Source organism: Haliotis rufescens, unplaced genomic scaffold, assembly GCF_023055435.1.
Source record: "Haliotis rufescens isolate VD_foot unplaced genomic scaffold, xgHalRufe1.0.p SCAF_15, whole genome shotgun sequence".
In the NCBI taxonomy this organism is placed as follows: Eukaryota; Metazoa; Mollusca; class Gastropoda; order Lepetellida; family Haliotidae; genus Haliotis; species Haliotis rufescens.
This window is the reverse complement of record NW_025963835.1, coordinates 30,610,906-30,628,688: the sequence shown is the minus strand read 5'-3', so window position 1 is coordinate 30,628,688 and position 17,783 is coordinate 30,610,906. Positions and strand designations below refer to the sequence as shown.

The 17,783-nt window shown below is 41.9% G+C and overlaps 1 protein-coding gene across 1 annotated transcript; it reads right to left on the bottom strand.

Moving 5' to 3' along the window:
- Nucleotides 1-1,256: 1,256 nt before the first annotated feature.
- LOC124131966 lies at nt 1,257-16,957 on the bottom strand. The gene is made up of 8 exons (XM_048395878.1): nt 16,936-16,957; nt 15,886-15,969; nt 9,421-14,763; nt 9,061-9,165; nt 8,260-8,424; nt 5,426-7,153; nt 2,812-5,214; nt 1,257-2,425 (listed from the first exon to the last, which is right to left on the bottom strand). Exons 1-8 carry the CDS (start codon nt 16,955-16,957, stop codon nt 2,376-2,378), a joined length of 9,900 nt encoding a protein of 3,299 aa, XP_048251835.1. The 3' UTR covers nt 1,257-2,375.
- Nucleotides 16,958-17,783: the final 826 nt, after the last annotated feature.

The following is a 17,783-nucleotide window of genomic DNA, read 5'->3' as shown; positions in this document are numbered from 1 at the left end:
GGTGGTAGTTACAGTTGTAACAGAAGCAGTAGTTGTCATCACGGTGGTAGTTACAGTAGTAAAGAAGCAGTAGTTGTCGTCACGGTGGTAGTTACAGTAGAAGCAGAAGCAGTAGTTGTAGTCACGGTGGTAGTTACAGTAGTAGCAGAAGCAGTAGTTGTGGTCACGGTGGTAGTTACAGTTGTAACAGAAGCAGTAGTTGTCGTCACGGTGGTAGTTACAGTAGTAACAGAAGCAGTAGTTGTCGTCACGGTTGTAGTTACAGTAGTAGCAGAAGCAGTAGTTGTCGTCACGGTGGTAGTTACAGTAGTAACGGAAGCAGTAGTTGTGGTCACGGTGGTAGTTGCTGTAGTAGCAGAAGCAGTAGTTGTGGTCACAGTGGTAGTTATAGTAGTAGCAGAAGCAGTAGTTGTCGTCGCGGTGGTAGTTACAGTAGTAACAGAAGCCGTAGTTGTCGTCGCGGTGGTAGTAGATACAATAAGCAAACGCCAGGCTAATGCACCACCCCTTGGCAGCAATAAGCAAAACACCATGCCATATTTGCAGTTGATAACTTTAGTGATGTGCCTGAGCGGTATTAGTGACAACAAACGGACATTGCACAAACATGAATTCCTCTCTTATGTTTTAAAGGTAAAAAATGCAATCACAATGTTGATCTTCAGTTGTGTGAAGTAACTGCACATACAGATGACACAGTGTGTACATTCAAGATGACGTGTTCCACCTGACAGATATATGTCTGTGTGCCAAGGAACATGTATGTTTCAGAGTGACGTCGTGTTGAGGTTTAAGATAATTACACCTTCCAATGATGCAAAGAAGTATTATGTTTGTAAATAATGAATCAATGCTGTGTCCGGAATGACCACATACTTGAATTGGATTGGTATTACTCATGAAAGCGCCACATACAGAGCGTGTATAAGAAAATTGTTTACTCAGAATTTGCTCTTCTACTGCTTTCTGTCACAATCGTTATATATTCCAGTTATATCACAGTGTGTCAGACTGATGTGATGCCACTGTGGTGAAACCAAAGAACGCAAACCGAGAATATAATCTATAATCTCCGGGGATGTTATAAGACATGAAGCAATACTTCAGTTCCTATAACCCATGTTCACAGGGGCTTTTTATCAAATAGTTTCTCAGCATTGACATAAAAAATAACTATTAAAAAATGTTATAAAGTAAACCTGTATTTCCTATTCATATTATATATCCTGTAATAGTAAGTAGAACTGACACAACGATTTTAAATATGTCATTTTATTTGGTCTTTGAATAAGCAAGTTCATAAATATTCTACTAAAACAATAGATTACTAATAAGATAAAAATATGTACATGCATCAAGAATTATATTCAGCCGAAGGCATCTCATGTACACCTGTCTTCACCATGTTTGTTCATGTATTTTGATATATTTCACTCATTGTTTGTGCATAATTGATAGATTGGTCTATACCGATCTGTGATAACAAATTGGGACAGACGTGCCTTCTTCATATATCGGCTTGTCTTGAAACCAGAGCTGGTGACTATTGCAATAAGACGCCGTTAAAACGTTATATCACTGTTTACAGTAACCCTGACGTTGTGAATCATTGATAAATGATTAGGTAAAAATGTATCTTATGTTTGAAGTCGAAAAACTACAAGATATATATAAATATAAATATATTCTAAGGTCAATACTGATATTGTTTTGATTTGAACAACCTTTTGCAATTTGTTTCTTCAAACAAACATCAATGTATTTAATATTTTTATCAATCACGTTTGTTACATAGTCTTAATGAAATCTAAGTTTTCGGTGTGGTGTACATTGCTATCGTACGTCTCTGCATTAAATAAGTGTCTCATGTAAACGATACATATCATTTCTGCGTAATTTGACTCTTGAATCCTTGCCGAAAAGAACTTGATCATAAAGTGTCATGATGAATAAACAAACAAATGAAGCTTTTGAATAATCTAATTCAAGCTCGATGTCGCTGCAAGTTTTTCGTAACTAAGCCCTCTTTTATGCAACGTACTTTACGTTGGTCAAAATGGATAGAAACATCTATTGAAAGGAAATGTAGGCAATTAACGACAATGCTTTACAAAGTTTGCTTTGTGACCGTCGTGAAGTATCCTTAAAAAACAAAATGGGTGAATATTGTTCCCTGTTAAATGTTTCAAAATCATGAGGATGCCACAACCAAATGTCTGTAACACAGCCAGGAGATAAATATAAAAAACATGTGTTTGTTCTCGAAAGCTACAGAAGAGTTCTTCCAGGAGATTGTAGAAACATATTAAGTTGTCAAATGTTGGGTATGTGTTAACGCTCTAGCTGATACAACTGACATCCACTCCGTCTTGAAGTCAAGGTATTCTCCAGAGGGACTTCTTAACGTTGGTATCAACTCCGGGCTCTGTTGAAGATAACAATGCTTAGATTCATCCATATGATCCAAAAGCTCCTGACACGTCCTAATACGGGTTTATATAATTCTATATTAACCTATATATGATAAAATATGTATATTCTTCATACACGTATAAAAACATATCGTTTTGAAAAGTGTGTTACAGAAAGAAAGTTGTGACATCCACATTTGGGTACCATGTTTGTTGTTAAGAACAAGCGGTTTTCACTTACATGACAAGGAACATGTATTTGTAAAAGCAATAATATCATATAAATGATATTAGACCCACAATTTGCACTTTTTTGTTTTTCTGTAAAAAGCATGTTATTTGTAATCAAAGCTTTTTAGGAATAGTGAAGATGATAATTTTGCATTATATCATATCTTACTTGTGTGTGGTCCAGCAACTGTGTTGGCCGCCTTGGTTGCAGCTATGTAGTCCACAGGCGTCTGTTCGTACACTTGGGTTGGCATGTTGGTGCCACTAATATCGAAATGAACCACGTCTGTAGAAGGTCCATTACCTGGCACTTCTGGTACGACTGGAACCTCTTGAGGATGTCCACTAACTGGAATGGTATCTTGAATAGTTGACCTACTTCCATGAACTTTGCTATTATTAATTGCTCTAACTATGTGAGGTAGTCCATTAACCGGTAGGATGTCTTGAACAGACGTTTCACTTAAAGGAACAGTATTCTGGCTAGTTGTCCCAAATATGTGAGGTTGTTCATTAACTGGAAGGATGTCTGGAACATTTGCACCACTGACAGGAACAGCTCCTTGATAAGATGTTCCAACTGTGTGAGATTGTCCACCAACTGGAAGGATATCTGGTAAATATGCACCACTGACAGGAACATCTCCTTGATTAGATGTTAAAACTGTGTGAGATTGTCCACTAACTGGAAGGATGTCTGGTAAATATGCACCACTGACAGGAACAGCTCCTTGATTAGATGTTCCAACTTTGTGAGATTGTTTATCAGCTGGAAGGATGTCTGGTAAATATGCACCACTGACAGGAACAGCTCCTTGATTAGATGTTAAAACTGTGTGAGATTGTCCACTAACTGGAAGGATATCTGGTAAATATGCACCACTGACAGGAACAGCTCCTTGATTAGATGTTCCAACTGTGTGAGACTGTTTATCAACTGGAAGGGTATCTGGTAAATAAGAACCACTGACAGGAACAGCTCCTTGATTAGACGTTCCAACTGTGTGAGATTGTTTATCAACTGGAAGGATGTCTGGTAAATATGCACCACTGACAGGAACAGCTCCTTGATTAGATGTTCCAACTGTGTGAGATTGTTTATCAACTGGAAGGATGTCTGGTAAATATGCACCACTGACAGGAACAGCTCCTTGATTAGATGTTCCAACTGTGTGAGATTGTTTATCAACTGGAAGGATGTCTGGTAAATATGAACCATTGACAGGAACAGCTCCTTGATTAGATGTTCCAACTGTGTGAGATTGTCCATTAACTGGAAGGGTATCGGGTAAATATGCACCACTGACAGCAACAACTCCTTGGCTAGTTGTTCCAACCGTGTGAGATTGTTTATCAACTGGAAGGATGTCTGGTAAATATGCACCACTGACAGGAACAGCTCCTTGATAAGATGTTCCAACTGTGTGAGATTGTCCACTAACTGGAAGGATGTCTGGAACATTTGCACCACTGACAGGAACAGCTCCTTGATAAGATGTTCCAACTGTGTGAGATTGTTTATCAACTGGAAGGATGTCTGGCAAATATGAACCATTGACAGGAACAGCTCCCTGATTAGATGTTCCAATTGTGTGAGATTGTCCATTAACTGGAAGGGTATCTGGTACAAATGCACCCCTGACAGGAACAACTACTTGGATAGTTGTTCCAACTGTGTGAGATTGTTTATCAACTGGAAGGATGTCTGGTAAATACGCAGCACTGACAGGAACAGCTCCTTGATTAGATGTTCCAACTGAATGAGATTGTCCATTAACTGGAAGGGTATCTGGTACAAATGCACCACTGACAGAAACAGCTCCTTGGCTAGTTGTTCCAACTGTGTGAGATTGTTCATTAACCGAAAGGGTGTCTAAAACAGATGTCCCACTAACAGGAACAGCCTCTTTGCTACTTACTCCAGCATCCCCTTGGCTAGTTGCTCCAACTATTTGAGATTGTCCATCAACTGGAAGGATATCTGAAACATATGCCCCGCTGTCAGGAACAGGCCCTTGGCTTGCTATTCCACCAACTTGGAAGCTGTTTTGAAACGATGCTCCACCGACAGGAACTGTGCCTTGAATAGGTGAACCAGCTATTTGAGATTGTCCAGCAGCTGACAGCATATCTGGAACATATGTTTCACTAACTGGCATATTCGTTTGACCAGGTTTTACAACAGTTTCAGATTGTCCATGAGCTGGCAGCATATCCTGAAAGGATGTTCCACCAGGAAGTACTGCCTCATGGTGAGGTGTTCCCGTGAGTCCACCCAAAGAAAGGTTGTCTTGCATACCTGCCGAACTGGCAGGAAGGTTGCTTGTTCCAGCTGGTTGACGACCTCCAGCTTCAGCTAGATGTACTACGTTTGGCATAGCTTCAGCTACTGTTCTGCTAGGCGGTGCTACTGGTTGACCGCCGTTGGTTTGCTTAGAAGATGGGGCACTGAGAGGCTCAAAACTCTGAAGAAGATTATTCAGTTGAACGTCAGCGGAAGCGGTAGGTACCCCGGGATCTGTTCCTCCTATTAGTGTATATTGAGGTGGAACTGCGTTCGAGAGTGGCGATGCTGAAAGAAATAGTGACAATTGTTTAGCGGTACATCTACCATCTTAAACATGGCAATAAAATGAATACAGCTTCATTAAAGACATGTTTCAATGGTAAAAGCATCACATACATCGCTTTGGTTTTACAAGAATAATGATAACGAAATGATAACAACATATTCACTTCCCTCATAATGATTATCAACAGAATGTATATCTCGTAAGATTTACCTGAGTGTTGAAAAGCAACAGATTCTGTACTTGTTTTGTCGTAGGCAGAAGAGACAGGGGCGTTGTGTGTTGGTGGGGATGGATGATGGCCAAAGTCAGTTGGTATTGGTTGATTGGTAGGTGCTGTTTGAGTTGCAGGGTCAACTTTTACAGGGAATCTGAGTGACTGCATCCTTTTGAATGCTGTTTCAAAAGCTTCTGCGAGCAGCTGTGATTCTGACATTCCGGAGTTTTGTGTCAACATCACTCTGTCAATAGCTTGCATTAAAAGTCCATCCAAAGAGGGATCTCCATGCTGTAAAACTGATATTGGCTGTGTGTTACTGATTATTTCAGGTGGGTGAGACTGATAACTTGTTGAAACAACATCATGGTGTTTAGCCCCAGAGATTTCAGTCAATGGGGCCCCAGCAGGAGTTGATGTCTGGTTTAGGTCGTTCGGAACTGATGCATCGGATTGTTGTTTAATTCGTGTCAGTGGTGGTTGAACGTTTGGCATAGCAGAGGTAGGAAGTCTCAAATATGTGTCTACGTTGTTTGAATAACTTGGGGGATAGCTAAATGTCGATGGTGTGATTGTGTCATAGGTGTAAGCAGGTTTAGCTGTGCCTTTCACTTGGTCTCCTTTTGGGGAGTGTAAGATCTCTGACTGACTTGGGGAATGGCTAAATGTCGATGCTGTGACTGTGTCATAGTTATGAGCAGTTTTAGCTATGTCATTCACTTGGGTTCCTGTGGGAAAGTGTAAGACCTCTGACTGACTTGGGGAATGGCTAAGTGTCGATGCTGTGACTGTGTCATAGTAATGAGCAGTTTTAGCTATGTCATTCACTTGGGTTCCTGTGGGAACGTGTAAGACCTCTGACTGACTTGGGGAATGGCTAACTGTCGATTGTGTGACCGTGCCATAGTTATAAGAAGTTTTAGCTATGTCATTCACTTGGGGTACGGTAGGAGAGTGTACGATGTTTGATCGCACTTCATCAGGTACATATGCCACAGTTGTGGTACTTTCTGGAATAGGAGTAGTTGATGGGAGTGGCATATCACTTATGGTTATGTTCTTCGTCTTAATTTGAGATGCAGCCAGTTGTTTAGCTAAGAGATTCTTCACCTCTGGTGGAAGATTTAGGGAGGGGGACATAATAGCAATTCCAAGGTTAGATGTGCCTACTTTTTTTGCAAGAGCAGCTAAAGCAGCTTGTATGTTTGCACTTCCAGCAGCTTCAATACTATTGACTGGCTGATAAGAGGAAGCTGTTGTGGGAGGTGTTGTTGTTGTTGGAGTAGTCGTTGTGGTTGTAGTCGTGGTTGTTGTTGTTGTTGGAGTCGTGGTAGTGGTGGTTGTAGTTGTAGTCGTTGTTGTTGGAGTAGTAGTAGTCGTTGTAGTCGTTGTTGTTGTTGTTGGCGTCGTGGTAGTTGTGGTTGTTGTAGTAGCCGTAGTAGTTGGTTGTTGCTGTTTAGGCTCTTGTAGAAGTACAGCATTAATCATTGACATCAATGTCTGTTCCAGCCCTACGCCAGAACTCAGGCTCTTCATCATATCCGCCATTAAGGCTGCGTCGGACAAAACTTTCATTGTTGTAGGAGCAGTCGTTGTTGTTGTTGTTGTAGTGGTCGTGGATGTGGTAGTCGGGGGTGTAATTACGGGTGGCTCGTGCTGTATCCTGAGGGTGTCTAGTAGAGCTCTGAGTGTTCGCTCCAAATTGCTTCCAGGTGAAACTTGTGCTGAAAATAGTATTTGTCTTAAGGCTTCAGCAACGTGGGAGCACATAGGTGCTTATGTAATGAACACAAATATACTTGCTAAGCCGCTCAGATCATTTAACAACATCTAACGTAACTAACTTAACACGAGAAAAAGCAAGGTTATACTATTACCCCAAAGTAGGTTTTGTTTCCAAGAAACATTTGGATGATTTGTTCAAAATGTAGAAGAGATAGCAAGTTACATATTGTCATTTTCATACAATTACCTTTCTCCCCGCAAAGCAGGTGAGCAAATACCAAAGCATATCGAGATTATCATTTTCTGGGATGGTTAATATTCTGCATTAGGAATTAACCATGAATTTAGCAAGACTTGCGAGCGAAATACATAGTGTCTATTCATAATACAGGATATGAAGCATCACATAAGACACACGTGTAGTAACTTCTTTATCATATTTATATCCCCATTGTGTCCTGAATATGTTCTATCGTAAAATAATATCATCATATCTCACAAACGGTATCTAAACATTTCACGTTTTCCTGTAAAGAACATATTGATAAGATTAGTGATTTATCAGTCGCACAGTGACAACATGCAATATAGCTCTAACTGAAACCTGTTTTCAGACAGTGGCGTAACTACATATAGGCAAAATATCAATTGCCCACACATCGATCCGTCCATTAAAGTAATTGGCTTTTATCAAAAAGAGTCTATGAGACGCCACGTCAATTTAAAGATAATTTACAATTCGGAGATATTTCAGCCAAATTATACTGTTTGTTTTGGGGGTTTTTTTTGTAAATTGGAGAAACGACGCCATAACGCAGAGGCCTAAAAGCACAGATATGAAAAGCTATCACGCTGTTGTCCTCGTTAAATTGTTTCTCAATTTTTTTTCTCCAGGTTGCAAAAAAACTTATGAAAATCCTCAACCAAGGGCAGTGGCATGTTTGTTTGTAATATATATATATATATATATATATATATATATATATATATATATATAAATAAACCCAACCGATAACGTTTTCGTACGTTGGCTTTATCTTGCCTAGACACCTCATGTTATGTGATAAATTGTAAATACTAGAGTATGTATCAGAGATAAGTGTACCAGTAGCAAGAGGTGAACCAGGATTTGTGTAAGAAACATCTGCAGGAGGTGCATGTGCAATCGATGCAGAAGGAGCGTGAGTCGTCATTGGAGGAGCCGCAGTGGTCGTTGGAGGAAGGGTCGATGGAGGTGGAAGTGTTGCTGGGGCTGGAGTGGTAGGTGGATCTGAAAATAGAGTATTTGTTTGGATCAGTAAAACACGATAAAATCCCGGGCAAGTTTGTTTTTTGTTTGTGTGTTGTTAACGCCGCACTCAGCAATATTCCAGCTCTATGACGGGGGTCTTTAAATAATTGAGACTGGACCAGACAATCCAGTGTTTGATATCATGAGCATCAATCCACGCAACTGAGATACGATAACATGCGCCAACCAAGCCAGCAATCCCGACCACCTGATCCCGTTAGTCGCCTCTTACAACAAGCATAGTCGCCTTTTACGGCGTGGGTTGCTGAAGACCTATTGCAACCCGGATCTTCACGTGCTTCACGGGGAAGTAACAATACACATTTAATTCCAGTCAACACTTGGATATCATTGTTATGTAGGTCCATACGTCGTAGGGGCGGTCGGATAGCCTAGTGGTTAAAGCGTTCGCTCGTCACGCCGAAGACCCGGGTTCGATTCCCGACATGGGTACAATGTGTGAAGCCCATTTCTGGTGTCCCCCGCCGTGATATTGCTGGAATATTGCTAAAAGCGGCGTAAAACCATACTCACTCACTCACCCATACGTCGTATGCCTTGGGTCTACTAATCCACAATATGGCATAACTGAAAAAAGTACATTTCGAAATTTACCTGTTGAGTCCGGCATCTCATAGGGAGTATCTATCCCCAGCTGATCCATTCTATGAAGCCATGCCACAAATTGTGGCGAGCCTATTGGTGGAGGGTTGTATGGATCTGCAAAAAACATTTTAGCAGTTTACTTAACTTCAAAATTGAATGACATATTTCTTATTCTATCTATTTTATGTGTAACTATTTTCTTTTTTTATTAGCATTAATAATTCATTAATATATCATTAAAATATCATGAATATTTCATTTATATATCTAAGTTTTGCGTTCGTTTTCGACTGGTATTGTATTACATAGTTTATGGTCTTTTAAAAAGGGGGTGGTTTTACGGTTTTACGGTTTTACGGTTTTACTTACCGTTCATTCTGTTGACGCCCATTCCGCCGTACATTCCTCCCATACCACCACCCATTCCATTCATGTGACCCATTCCACCCATATGACCTCCCATTTGGTTCATGCCACCCATATGACCTCCCATTTGATTCATGCCTCTCATTGGACCTCCCATTTGATTCATGCCTCCCATTGGACCTCCCATTTGATTCATGCCACCCACTGGACCTCCCATTTGATTCATGCCACCCATTGGATGCCCCATAGGGTTCATGCCACCCGGGGGACCTCCCATAGGCGAGCTCAACATTCCTGTTCTTCCATTCATGCCTCCCATTCCGCCCATAGGACCCCTCATTGTCCCGCCCATGCCATTCATCCCACCCATTCCGCCATTAGGAACTCCCCCATTCATCCCACCCATTCCGCCATTAGGAACTCCCCCATTCATCCCACCCATTCCGCCATTAGGAACTCCCCCATTCATCCCACCCATTCCGCCATTAGGACCTCCCCCATTCATCCCACCCATTCCGCCATTAGGACCTCCCCCATTCATCCCACCCATTCCGCCATTAGGACCTCCCCCATTCATACCACCCATTCCGCCATTAGGAACTCCCCCATTCATCCCACCCATTCCGCCATTAGGAACTCCCCCATTCATCCCACCCATTCCGCCATTAGGAACTCCCCCATTCATCCCACCCATTCCGCCATTAGAACCTCCTCCATTCATCCCACCCATTCCGCCATTAGGACCTCCCCCATTCATCCCAACCATTCCGCCATTAGGACCTCCCCCATTCATTCCCACTGCATTCATGGCACCATTAGGAACTCCTCCTACGGGATTATTGCTTGTAGGGTATCTAGCCACATTTCCTTGATTACCAACTTGATACTGTGTATTGGAACCACCATTCCCTTGTTGGTTTATTCCTTGACCCTGTTGATTGGGTGGAGTGTTAGTTCCTCCAACGGGATGGTTACTTGGAAGATGTCTAGCTATCTGTCCTTGATTTCCAGCTTGATACTGTGTATTGGACACACCATGTGTTTGTTGTTCATTTGAGACAGCAAACGTGCCCGCACTACTTGGTACCTCCAGGCTTGCAGTATGCGATTGACTTTCTGGGTTACTGCTATAGCCATAATATGCGAGGGTCTTCTTCACTCCCTGTTGTGGTAGTTTTGCTTCGTACTGTACCTGTTGTTGTCCTGATTGTTGCATTGGATTAGAAGGAGCAAGCAGCTGTTGTGTCTGCTGTTGTCCTTGTTGTTGCATTGGGTTTGAAGGAGCGACAGGCTGTTGCATCTGTTGTTGCCCTTGCTGTTGCATTGTATTAGAAGGATATGCAGACTGTTGCATCTGATGTTGTGATTGTTGTTGCATTGGGTTTGAAGGAGCCACAGTCTGTTGCATCTGTTGTTGTCCTTGCTGTTGCATTGTATTAGAAGGATTTCCAGACTGTTGCATCTGATGTTGTGATTGTTGTTGCACTGGGTTTGAAGGAGCCACAGGCTGTTGCATCTGTTGTTGTCCTTGCTGTTGCATTGGGTTTGAAAGAGCCACAGGCTTTTGCATCTGTTGTTGTCCTGGTTGTTGCATTGGGTTTGAAGGAGCGACAGGCTGTTGCATCTGTTGTTGTCCTTGCTGTTGCATTGGATTAGAAGGATATGCAGACTGTTGCATCTGATGTTGTCCTTGTTGTTGCATTGAGTTTGAAGGAGCCACAGGCTGTTGCATCTGTTGTTGTCCTTGCTGTTGCATTGTATTAGAAGGATATGCAGACTGCTGCAACTGATGTTGTGATTGTTGTTGCATTGGATTTGAAGGAGCCACAGGCTGTTGCATCTGTTGTTGTCCATGCTGTTGCATTGGGTTTGAAAGAGCAACAGGCTTTTGCATCTGTTGTTGTCCTGGTTGTTGCATTGGGTTTGAAGGAGCCACAGGCTGTTGCATCTGTTGTTGTCCTTGCTGTTGCATTGTATTAGAAGGATATGCAGACTGTTGCATCTGATGTTGTGATGGTTGTTGCATTGGGTTTGAAGGAGCCACAGGCTGTTGCATCTGTTGTTGTCCTTGCTGTTGCATTGTATTAGAAGGATATGCAGACTGTTGCATCTGATGTTGTGATTGTTGTTGCATTGGGTTTGAAAGAGCCACAGGCTGTTGCATCTGTTGTTGTCCTTGCTGTTGCATTGGGTTTGAAAGAGCCACAGGCTTTTGCATCTGTTGTTGTCCTGGTTGTTGCATTGGGTTTGAAGGAGCCACAGGCTGTTGCATCTGTTGTTGTCCTTGCTGTTGCATTGAATTAGAAGGATATGCAGACTGTTGTAACTGATGTTGCCCTTGTTGTTGCATTGGGTTTGAAGGAGCCACAGGCTGTTGCATCTGTTGTTGTCCTTGCTGCTGCATTAGATTTGAAGGAGCCACAGGCTGCTGCATCTGATATTGTCCTTGTTGTTGCAATGTATTAGAAGGATATGCAGACTGTTGCATCTGTTGCTGTCCTTGTTGTTGCAGTGGGCTTGAAGGAGCCACAGGCATTTGTTTCTGTTGTTGTCCTTGCTGCTGCATTGGATTAGAAGGAGCCAGCAGCTGATGTGTCTGCTGTTGTCCTTGTTGCACTGTATCAGAAGGGTATGCAGACTGTTGTATATGTTGTTGTCCTTGCTGCTGCATTGGGTTTGAAGGAACCACCGATTGTTGCATCTGTTGTTGTCCTTGTTTTTGCATTGGGTTTGAAGGAGCCACCGGCTGTTGTATCTGTTGTTGTCCTTGTTGTTGCAATGTATCAGAAGGGTATGCAGACTGTTGTATATGTTGTTGTCCTTGCTGCTGCATTGGGTTTGAAGGAACCACCGATTGTTGCATCTGTTGTTGTCCTTGTTTTTGCATCTGGTTTGAAGGAGCCACAGACTGTTTTATCTGCTTTTGCATTGGATTTGAAGGAGCCACCGTCTCGTGCGTTAGCAGCATTTGGGGCGATTGTCCACCCTGCGAAAAGCTATTTTGACCTTGCAAAGACGCGATTGAAGAAGGAAGCTGCCCCCTGCCATGGTGTTCCTGGTGGTATGAATTTGGGGCTGCAGGTAGCGAATGTTTCGTTCCACCTGGCTGATCTTGTGCAGTAGGATAGGAAACAGTTCCTGTATTTCGTGATGTCATTATACCATATGGTAGTGTCGACGACTGAGATGACTTAATTTGAAATGAATTCCCACTGGGTATGGCATAGAATGAAGAAGAAGGGATCGGATGCATTTGAGACTGAATATTAATATTAGCAGATGATATTATTGGCAGTCCAGTGGATACCACTGATCCGGAACCTAATTGTCCCTGTTTATTCCACCGGTCTACTGCAGACATGTTTTCAGGAATCACAGGTACATTATTATCAACTGTGGCCATGATGTCTGGAACTGATACATTTGCGATAGCGTGCACTGATTCCTGATTTGTTTGGTGGGAAGAACGTATGGGTGCATCAATTTGTGCATATCCGTTTTTAGTGCTTTTGCTTGTGTCTACTTGATAAATGTCAGCTCCGTGTGGTGAGCCACTGCCAACCCTTATGAAAGCTACGTTTAATCCTTTCTTGCTAGCTGTGGTTGCGTTTCCTACATTGGTGTTATAATATGCTTCGGAGATTGGTAAGGCATGTTCTCTGATTATGCCAGGGCCTTGTGATGGCGACTTTTTCAAAGCTGGAAACGGTGACAGAAAATGACTTGATCTGTCAGGTACGGGTGTGCTAGGTTTGTTAAATTTCACAGGTTCTTGCTTGTGTTGGTTGTTTGCAGAATTAGATGAATATATAACAGAAGGTCCATTAGTACCTCCCCGTATGATAAATCTTCTGTGATTTGACCTTGGTGTGCTAGGAACTTCTTGCGTTCTTACTTGCTGCTGCTGTTGCTGTTGTTGTTGACCGCCAAAGTATGTACCTTTTGTTGCTGTCTGGTCGATCTTGATCGACCTGGACGTTTGGTTTTGTGTCGTATGATGTTCATGTACTTGTTGTTGCTGTTGATTGCTACTTGGATTATGCATTCCAGTGTGTGTGTTATCAGGCACACTTTGTTGGTTTTGACTCGATACATGCTGTTCATTTTGCGTCATGAGACCACGATGAGAAGGTTGTTGTTGTTGCTGCTGCTGCTGCCGTACCTGATTATGTTGCAGAGTCGGTGCTTGATTGGGACCTCTTGTTGACATATGCTGCTGACGAAGATCTGCACGTTTTTGTTGCTGTAGTTGCTGTTGTTGCTGCTTCATCTGACTCTGTGATATTTCTTGCTGACGCAGAGCTGCAATTCGTTGTTGCTGTTGCTGCTTTTCTTGTTGTTGTTGTAGTAGTAGTTGTTGTTGTTGCTGCTGCTGCTGCATCTGATGCTGTGAATGACCTGGACGTATTGTTGACAACTGTTGTTGACGATGAGTTGTACGTTGTTGTTGTAGCTTTTCTATGTGTTGTTCATGCTCCTTCGTCTGACTCTGTGACAGACTCGGTGCCTGATCGGAGCGCCTTGTGGATATCTGTTGCTGATGAAGCGCTAAACGTTTTTGTTGAAGCTGTTGTAGCTGTTGGAGTTGCTGTTCCCGCTCCTTCGTCTGACTCTGTGACAGACTCTGAGCCTGATCGGAGCGCCTTGGTGATATCTGTTGCTGATGAAGCGCTAAACGTTTTTGTTGAAGCTGTTGTAGCTGTTGTATTTGCTGTTCCCGCTGCTTCATCTGCACCTGTGACAGACTCTGTGCCTGATCGGAACGCATTGATGATATCTGTTGCTGCTGAAGAACTGAACGGTGTTGTTGCTGCGGATTGATCTCTGGCAGATTTGTTGTGAAAGACCGTTGCTGCTTTTGTTCCAAGGACCTCTGCCCTTGTGCCGGTAATGTCGTCCTCTGGAGTGACAACCCATTTAGATGTCTGTGTAGATCATTTCTTTGGATTTTATTTTGAACAAACATGGCTGACTGCTGAATCCGTTCCTGATTCCCACTGTTGTTGATATCGTTTGGTGGAGGAGATGAAGCCTTATTCTGGTATAGAACTGTCCCCATTCCATCATAATTTATCTGGCGATTCCTTGCAGATTGTCGTGAGTGGCCTGTACCTCGTGTGCTTGATGGCATGGTACCTCTGCCAGCTATTGCTGGTACTAAATTCATGTTAGGACTGTGTTGCCCTGTTCCTCCTGGTTTCCATCCAGTTGCCTGATGCCTACCTTGTGTTGTGCTTCTAACTGACTGTGTATTGTCCATTGGTTGCAATTGTCTACTAGCCCTCTGTGGTATTGTCTGACCATTTTGTCCTGTGTTCTGTTGTCGGTTTTGGTTTTGATTATATCCTGGAATACAACAGCAATATATCAAAGCAAACGTATGAGTAGCATCCATCACAAACACATGCAAAGGCAAGGCACCTGAAAAGCACGGACACATATGGTGCAAGTCAAAATAGGGAATAGCATCGGATATAATTTTTGTCACTGATGCGTCAAATTTGGAAATGTCAGCATCCATATGTCTACCGTATTTTTTTTAATTGAACGTTTTTACTGAAGCCTTTAATGTTGTAACATTGATCACACAACGACTGAGCAAGAGTCGTATGGCACTCTTTGAAATCTTGGTAGAAAGAGCATGCTCGATTGTATCTCAAACGTTGAACGAATATTGCTCGACGTAGAGGGAAAGTTGTAAATTGGAAGGTTGAAGTCTAGTCAAGAGTGTTTCCTCATTCTGAATCTGTATGGAAAGATCTAAATATGAAACAGATGAGGCGGTGTCACTGGTCTCTATTACTTCTAAAGCACACAAAGCAAAATTCGGGACCGTTTAGGGCAATGCCCCTCATATGATGTACACTACAAGGAGCGTTAATGGGAGTAGATAGATCCATGCTACAGACAGCAATACATGTGTTACTTATGTTATATTTGGGATAACACTTTCTTAGTAAAGTACAGATTCTAGTACTTTTTTGGGTTGAGTCCCGTCCGGGATTCGAACCCACACCTGCCAGGGTGAGGCACCTAATCGCCAGCACACAAAGTCAGCGATCTAACCCACTCAGCCACCGAGGCTTCCACAAAAATGAAAGTCCGACAACTGGTAGTCTAGATCACGTACTTTGAGTACCCCCCTGAGAAGTGTTGCCTGTCAGCGGACGACCATTAGCTACTCCAGGTTTGGGGTATTTTGATAATAAAATGAAATGTAGCTGTTCCCGAAAATGCACGAACAAACATAATTTTCTTCTTGTGTTACAAAAAGAAATAAAATGCACAATACAGATTCTGGATGTGCAGTGGGTCAAAAATACTTGTTTGGCTTGTCTTGGATCATTGACTGATAGGGTACAAGTAGGAGTGTGGTGTCTATCCCGCCTGAAAGGCCACGCGGTAGTCAAAGTGGAACCATTGACGTCATTTATCAACAAACATGCCAGATATCGAAAACAAACTTACTGAAGCCAGGTGTTTGTGCTGAAGCCTCGTTGTGGCTGAGTACCATCAATAGAACAATGAATGCCAACGCAACCATTACGATATCTGAAACGGGAAACAGTTACATGATCAGACTAATAGATGTAGGAGTTATACTCAAACTGCGTCTTGGTTCCATTGCAGACTTACAATGGGTAGATGTCAGATTCGACTGATCGTTGCGATGTAGCAAGAGCTCCAAATTACTAAGTTTAAGGTCATTCAATAGTGGTAATCCTTATTGATAATTACGTTTCAAGTCATACCGAGGGATAATTTGAGGCTGTGACTTATTTGGAATTATAATGTATTTTGACGAAACACAAACACTACGTATTTATAGGGGATTTGATTTTAGATTTATGGGTGTAAATGAGTATTCAATGCCTGGAAAGTAAGTAATATTTCAGGTTTCAAATCCCATTTAACAATGCTTTTTAACAAATTGCAGCACATACTCCCATGTATTGTACAATGTGTCTTTGTACGTTTATTCACAGAAGAACCTTGCTTCATGACATAATTAATAAAAGAGCTCTTTCAATTAATGTGGGTTGGTTTTTTTCTAATATCTGTACATGTATTTCAAATAACGTCACAGTACACATGTATGACGTTACAACATCATCATCCAAGAGGTTGAGAAGTTAAAGATCTGCCAATCCCTCGTGTTGAATGAACACAAAATGCAAGTAGTTTGTTCTTCTTTAACACAAACATAAATCATCCCAAATGACAAATATACATGCACTTTAATGCCATGCTGGTTCACGTGAGATTCCATTCAGCCATCAAGATAAACCAGATCAACGATCTTTTACCATGACAACCGTTTCTGAATATGAAAATGGACACATTTAATAATGAAAAAAAGAAATCTTTGGCCCATTTACACATATTATCAAAATAAACACGGGTACATACATAGTGATTGTCTTAAACGAGTCCTCACATGCAGCTCCATTTCCCAAACCTGCCACAATGGTGATCCAAAAGTCTACTCCGTATTTACATGGTGTATCCCTAACCAACTGTCCGTCTCCTTCTCCTCCATATGGGGAGTTTTTCGCAGCAGTGGGATTGTCCTTTTTTGGTCGATAAATCACGCCGCGTGACAGATTGTAATTAAACGGGCGACGGCCATCAATCAGACGAAGCAGACAAACAACAATATCATGGTTTAGGTCGTTGATACAACTCGTTTGCATTCGGTAATATTTTGTCTTTTGTGTTCTAATTTTTGTTTCAACAGTTCTTGTGGGTAACCTATGAACTCTTCATCAGCTAGGATACTAAAAATACATATAAGCCCAGTTTTAGAATCTACACTATAAGTGGTTAGAATTGTAATCAAGAAGCTGATCATACATATCATCTTGTCATCAGCTTCAATTTTGGAAAAATCATTTTCATTGTCAAAAAAATGTGTTTAAATCAAGCCTTTCCGTTGTCATGACCCACCTTTCAGGTTTCAGTATCTTAATTCTTCTTACATCAACCATTGCTTTCAACTTGTCAGACTCCTGTGTCATGGTTGTGCATTTAATTAAGGGGCATACCATATAATATTCTGACAGAGACAGAATACGTTTAGGCACTGGTTTAAAGCGTACACATATGCATGTTTTATTTTCGCGAACACCTTGTTCCTTAACACGTTGGAAGTGATTAATAAATGAAAGCGACAAACCTTATTCATAATAATAAGACATCGCAGCGAGAAACAGAGATCACTATACGATTTTGACTTCATCATTGGACGGTGGCGTTAGTCTAGTGGTTGAAGCGTTATCGTCACGCCGAAGGCCCGGGTTCGATTCCCCACATGGGTACAATGTGTGAAGCCTATTTCTGGTGTCCCCTGTGATATTGCAGGAATA

What these genes read in the sequence shown, in the direction of transcription:
- LOC124131966 (XM_048395878.1), bottom strand. Translation starts at nt 16,957, where the DNA reads ATGGAGGAGAAGGAGACGGACA. An exon ending in GGAGGAGAAGGAGACGGACA is followed by an intron (nt 15,970 to 16,935) that starts GTTGGTTAGGGA and finishes TTCCCGTTTCAG; the next exon opens with ATATCGTAATGGTTGCGTTG. An exon ending in TGTTGCTTTTCAACACTCAG is followed by an intron (nt 5,215 to 5,425) that starts GTAAATCTTACG and finishes TATTTCTTTCAG; the next exon opens with CATCGCCACTCTCGAACGCA.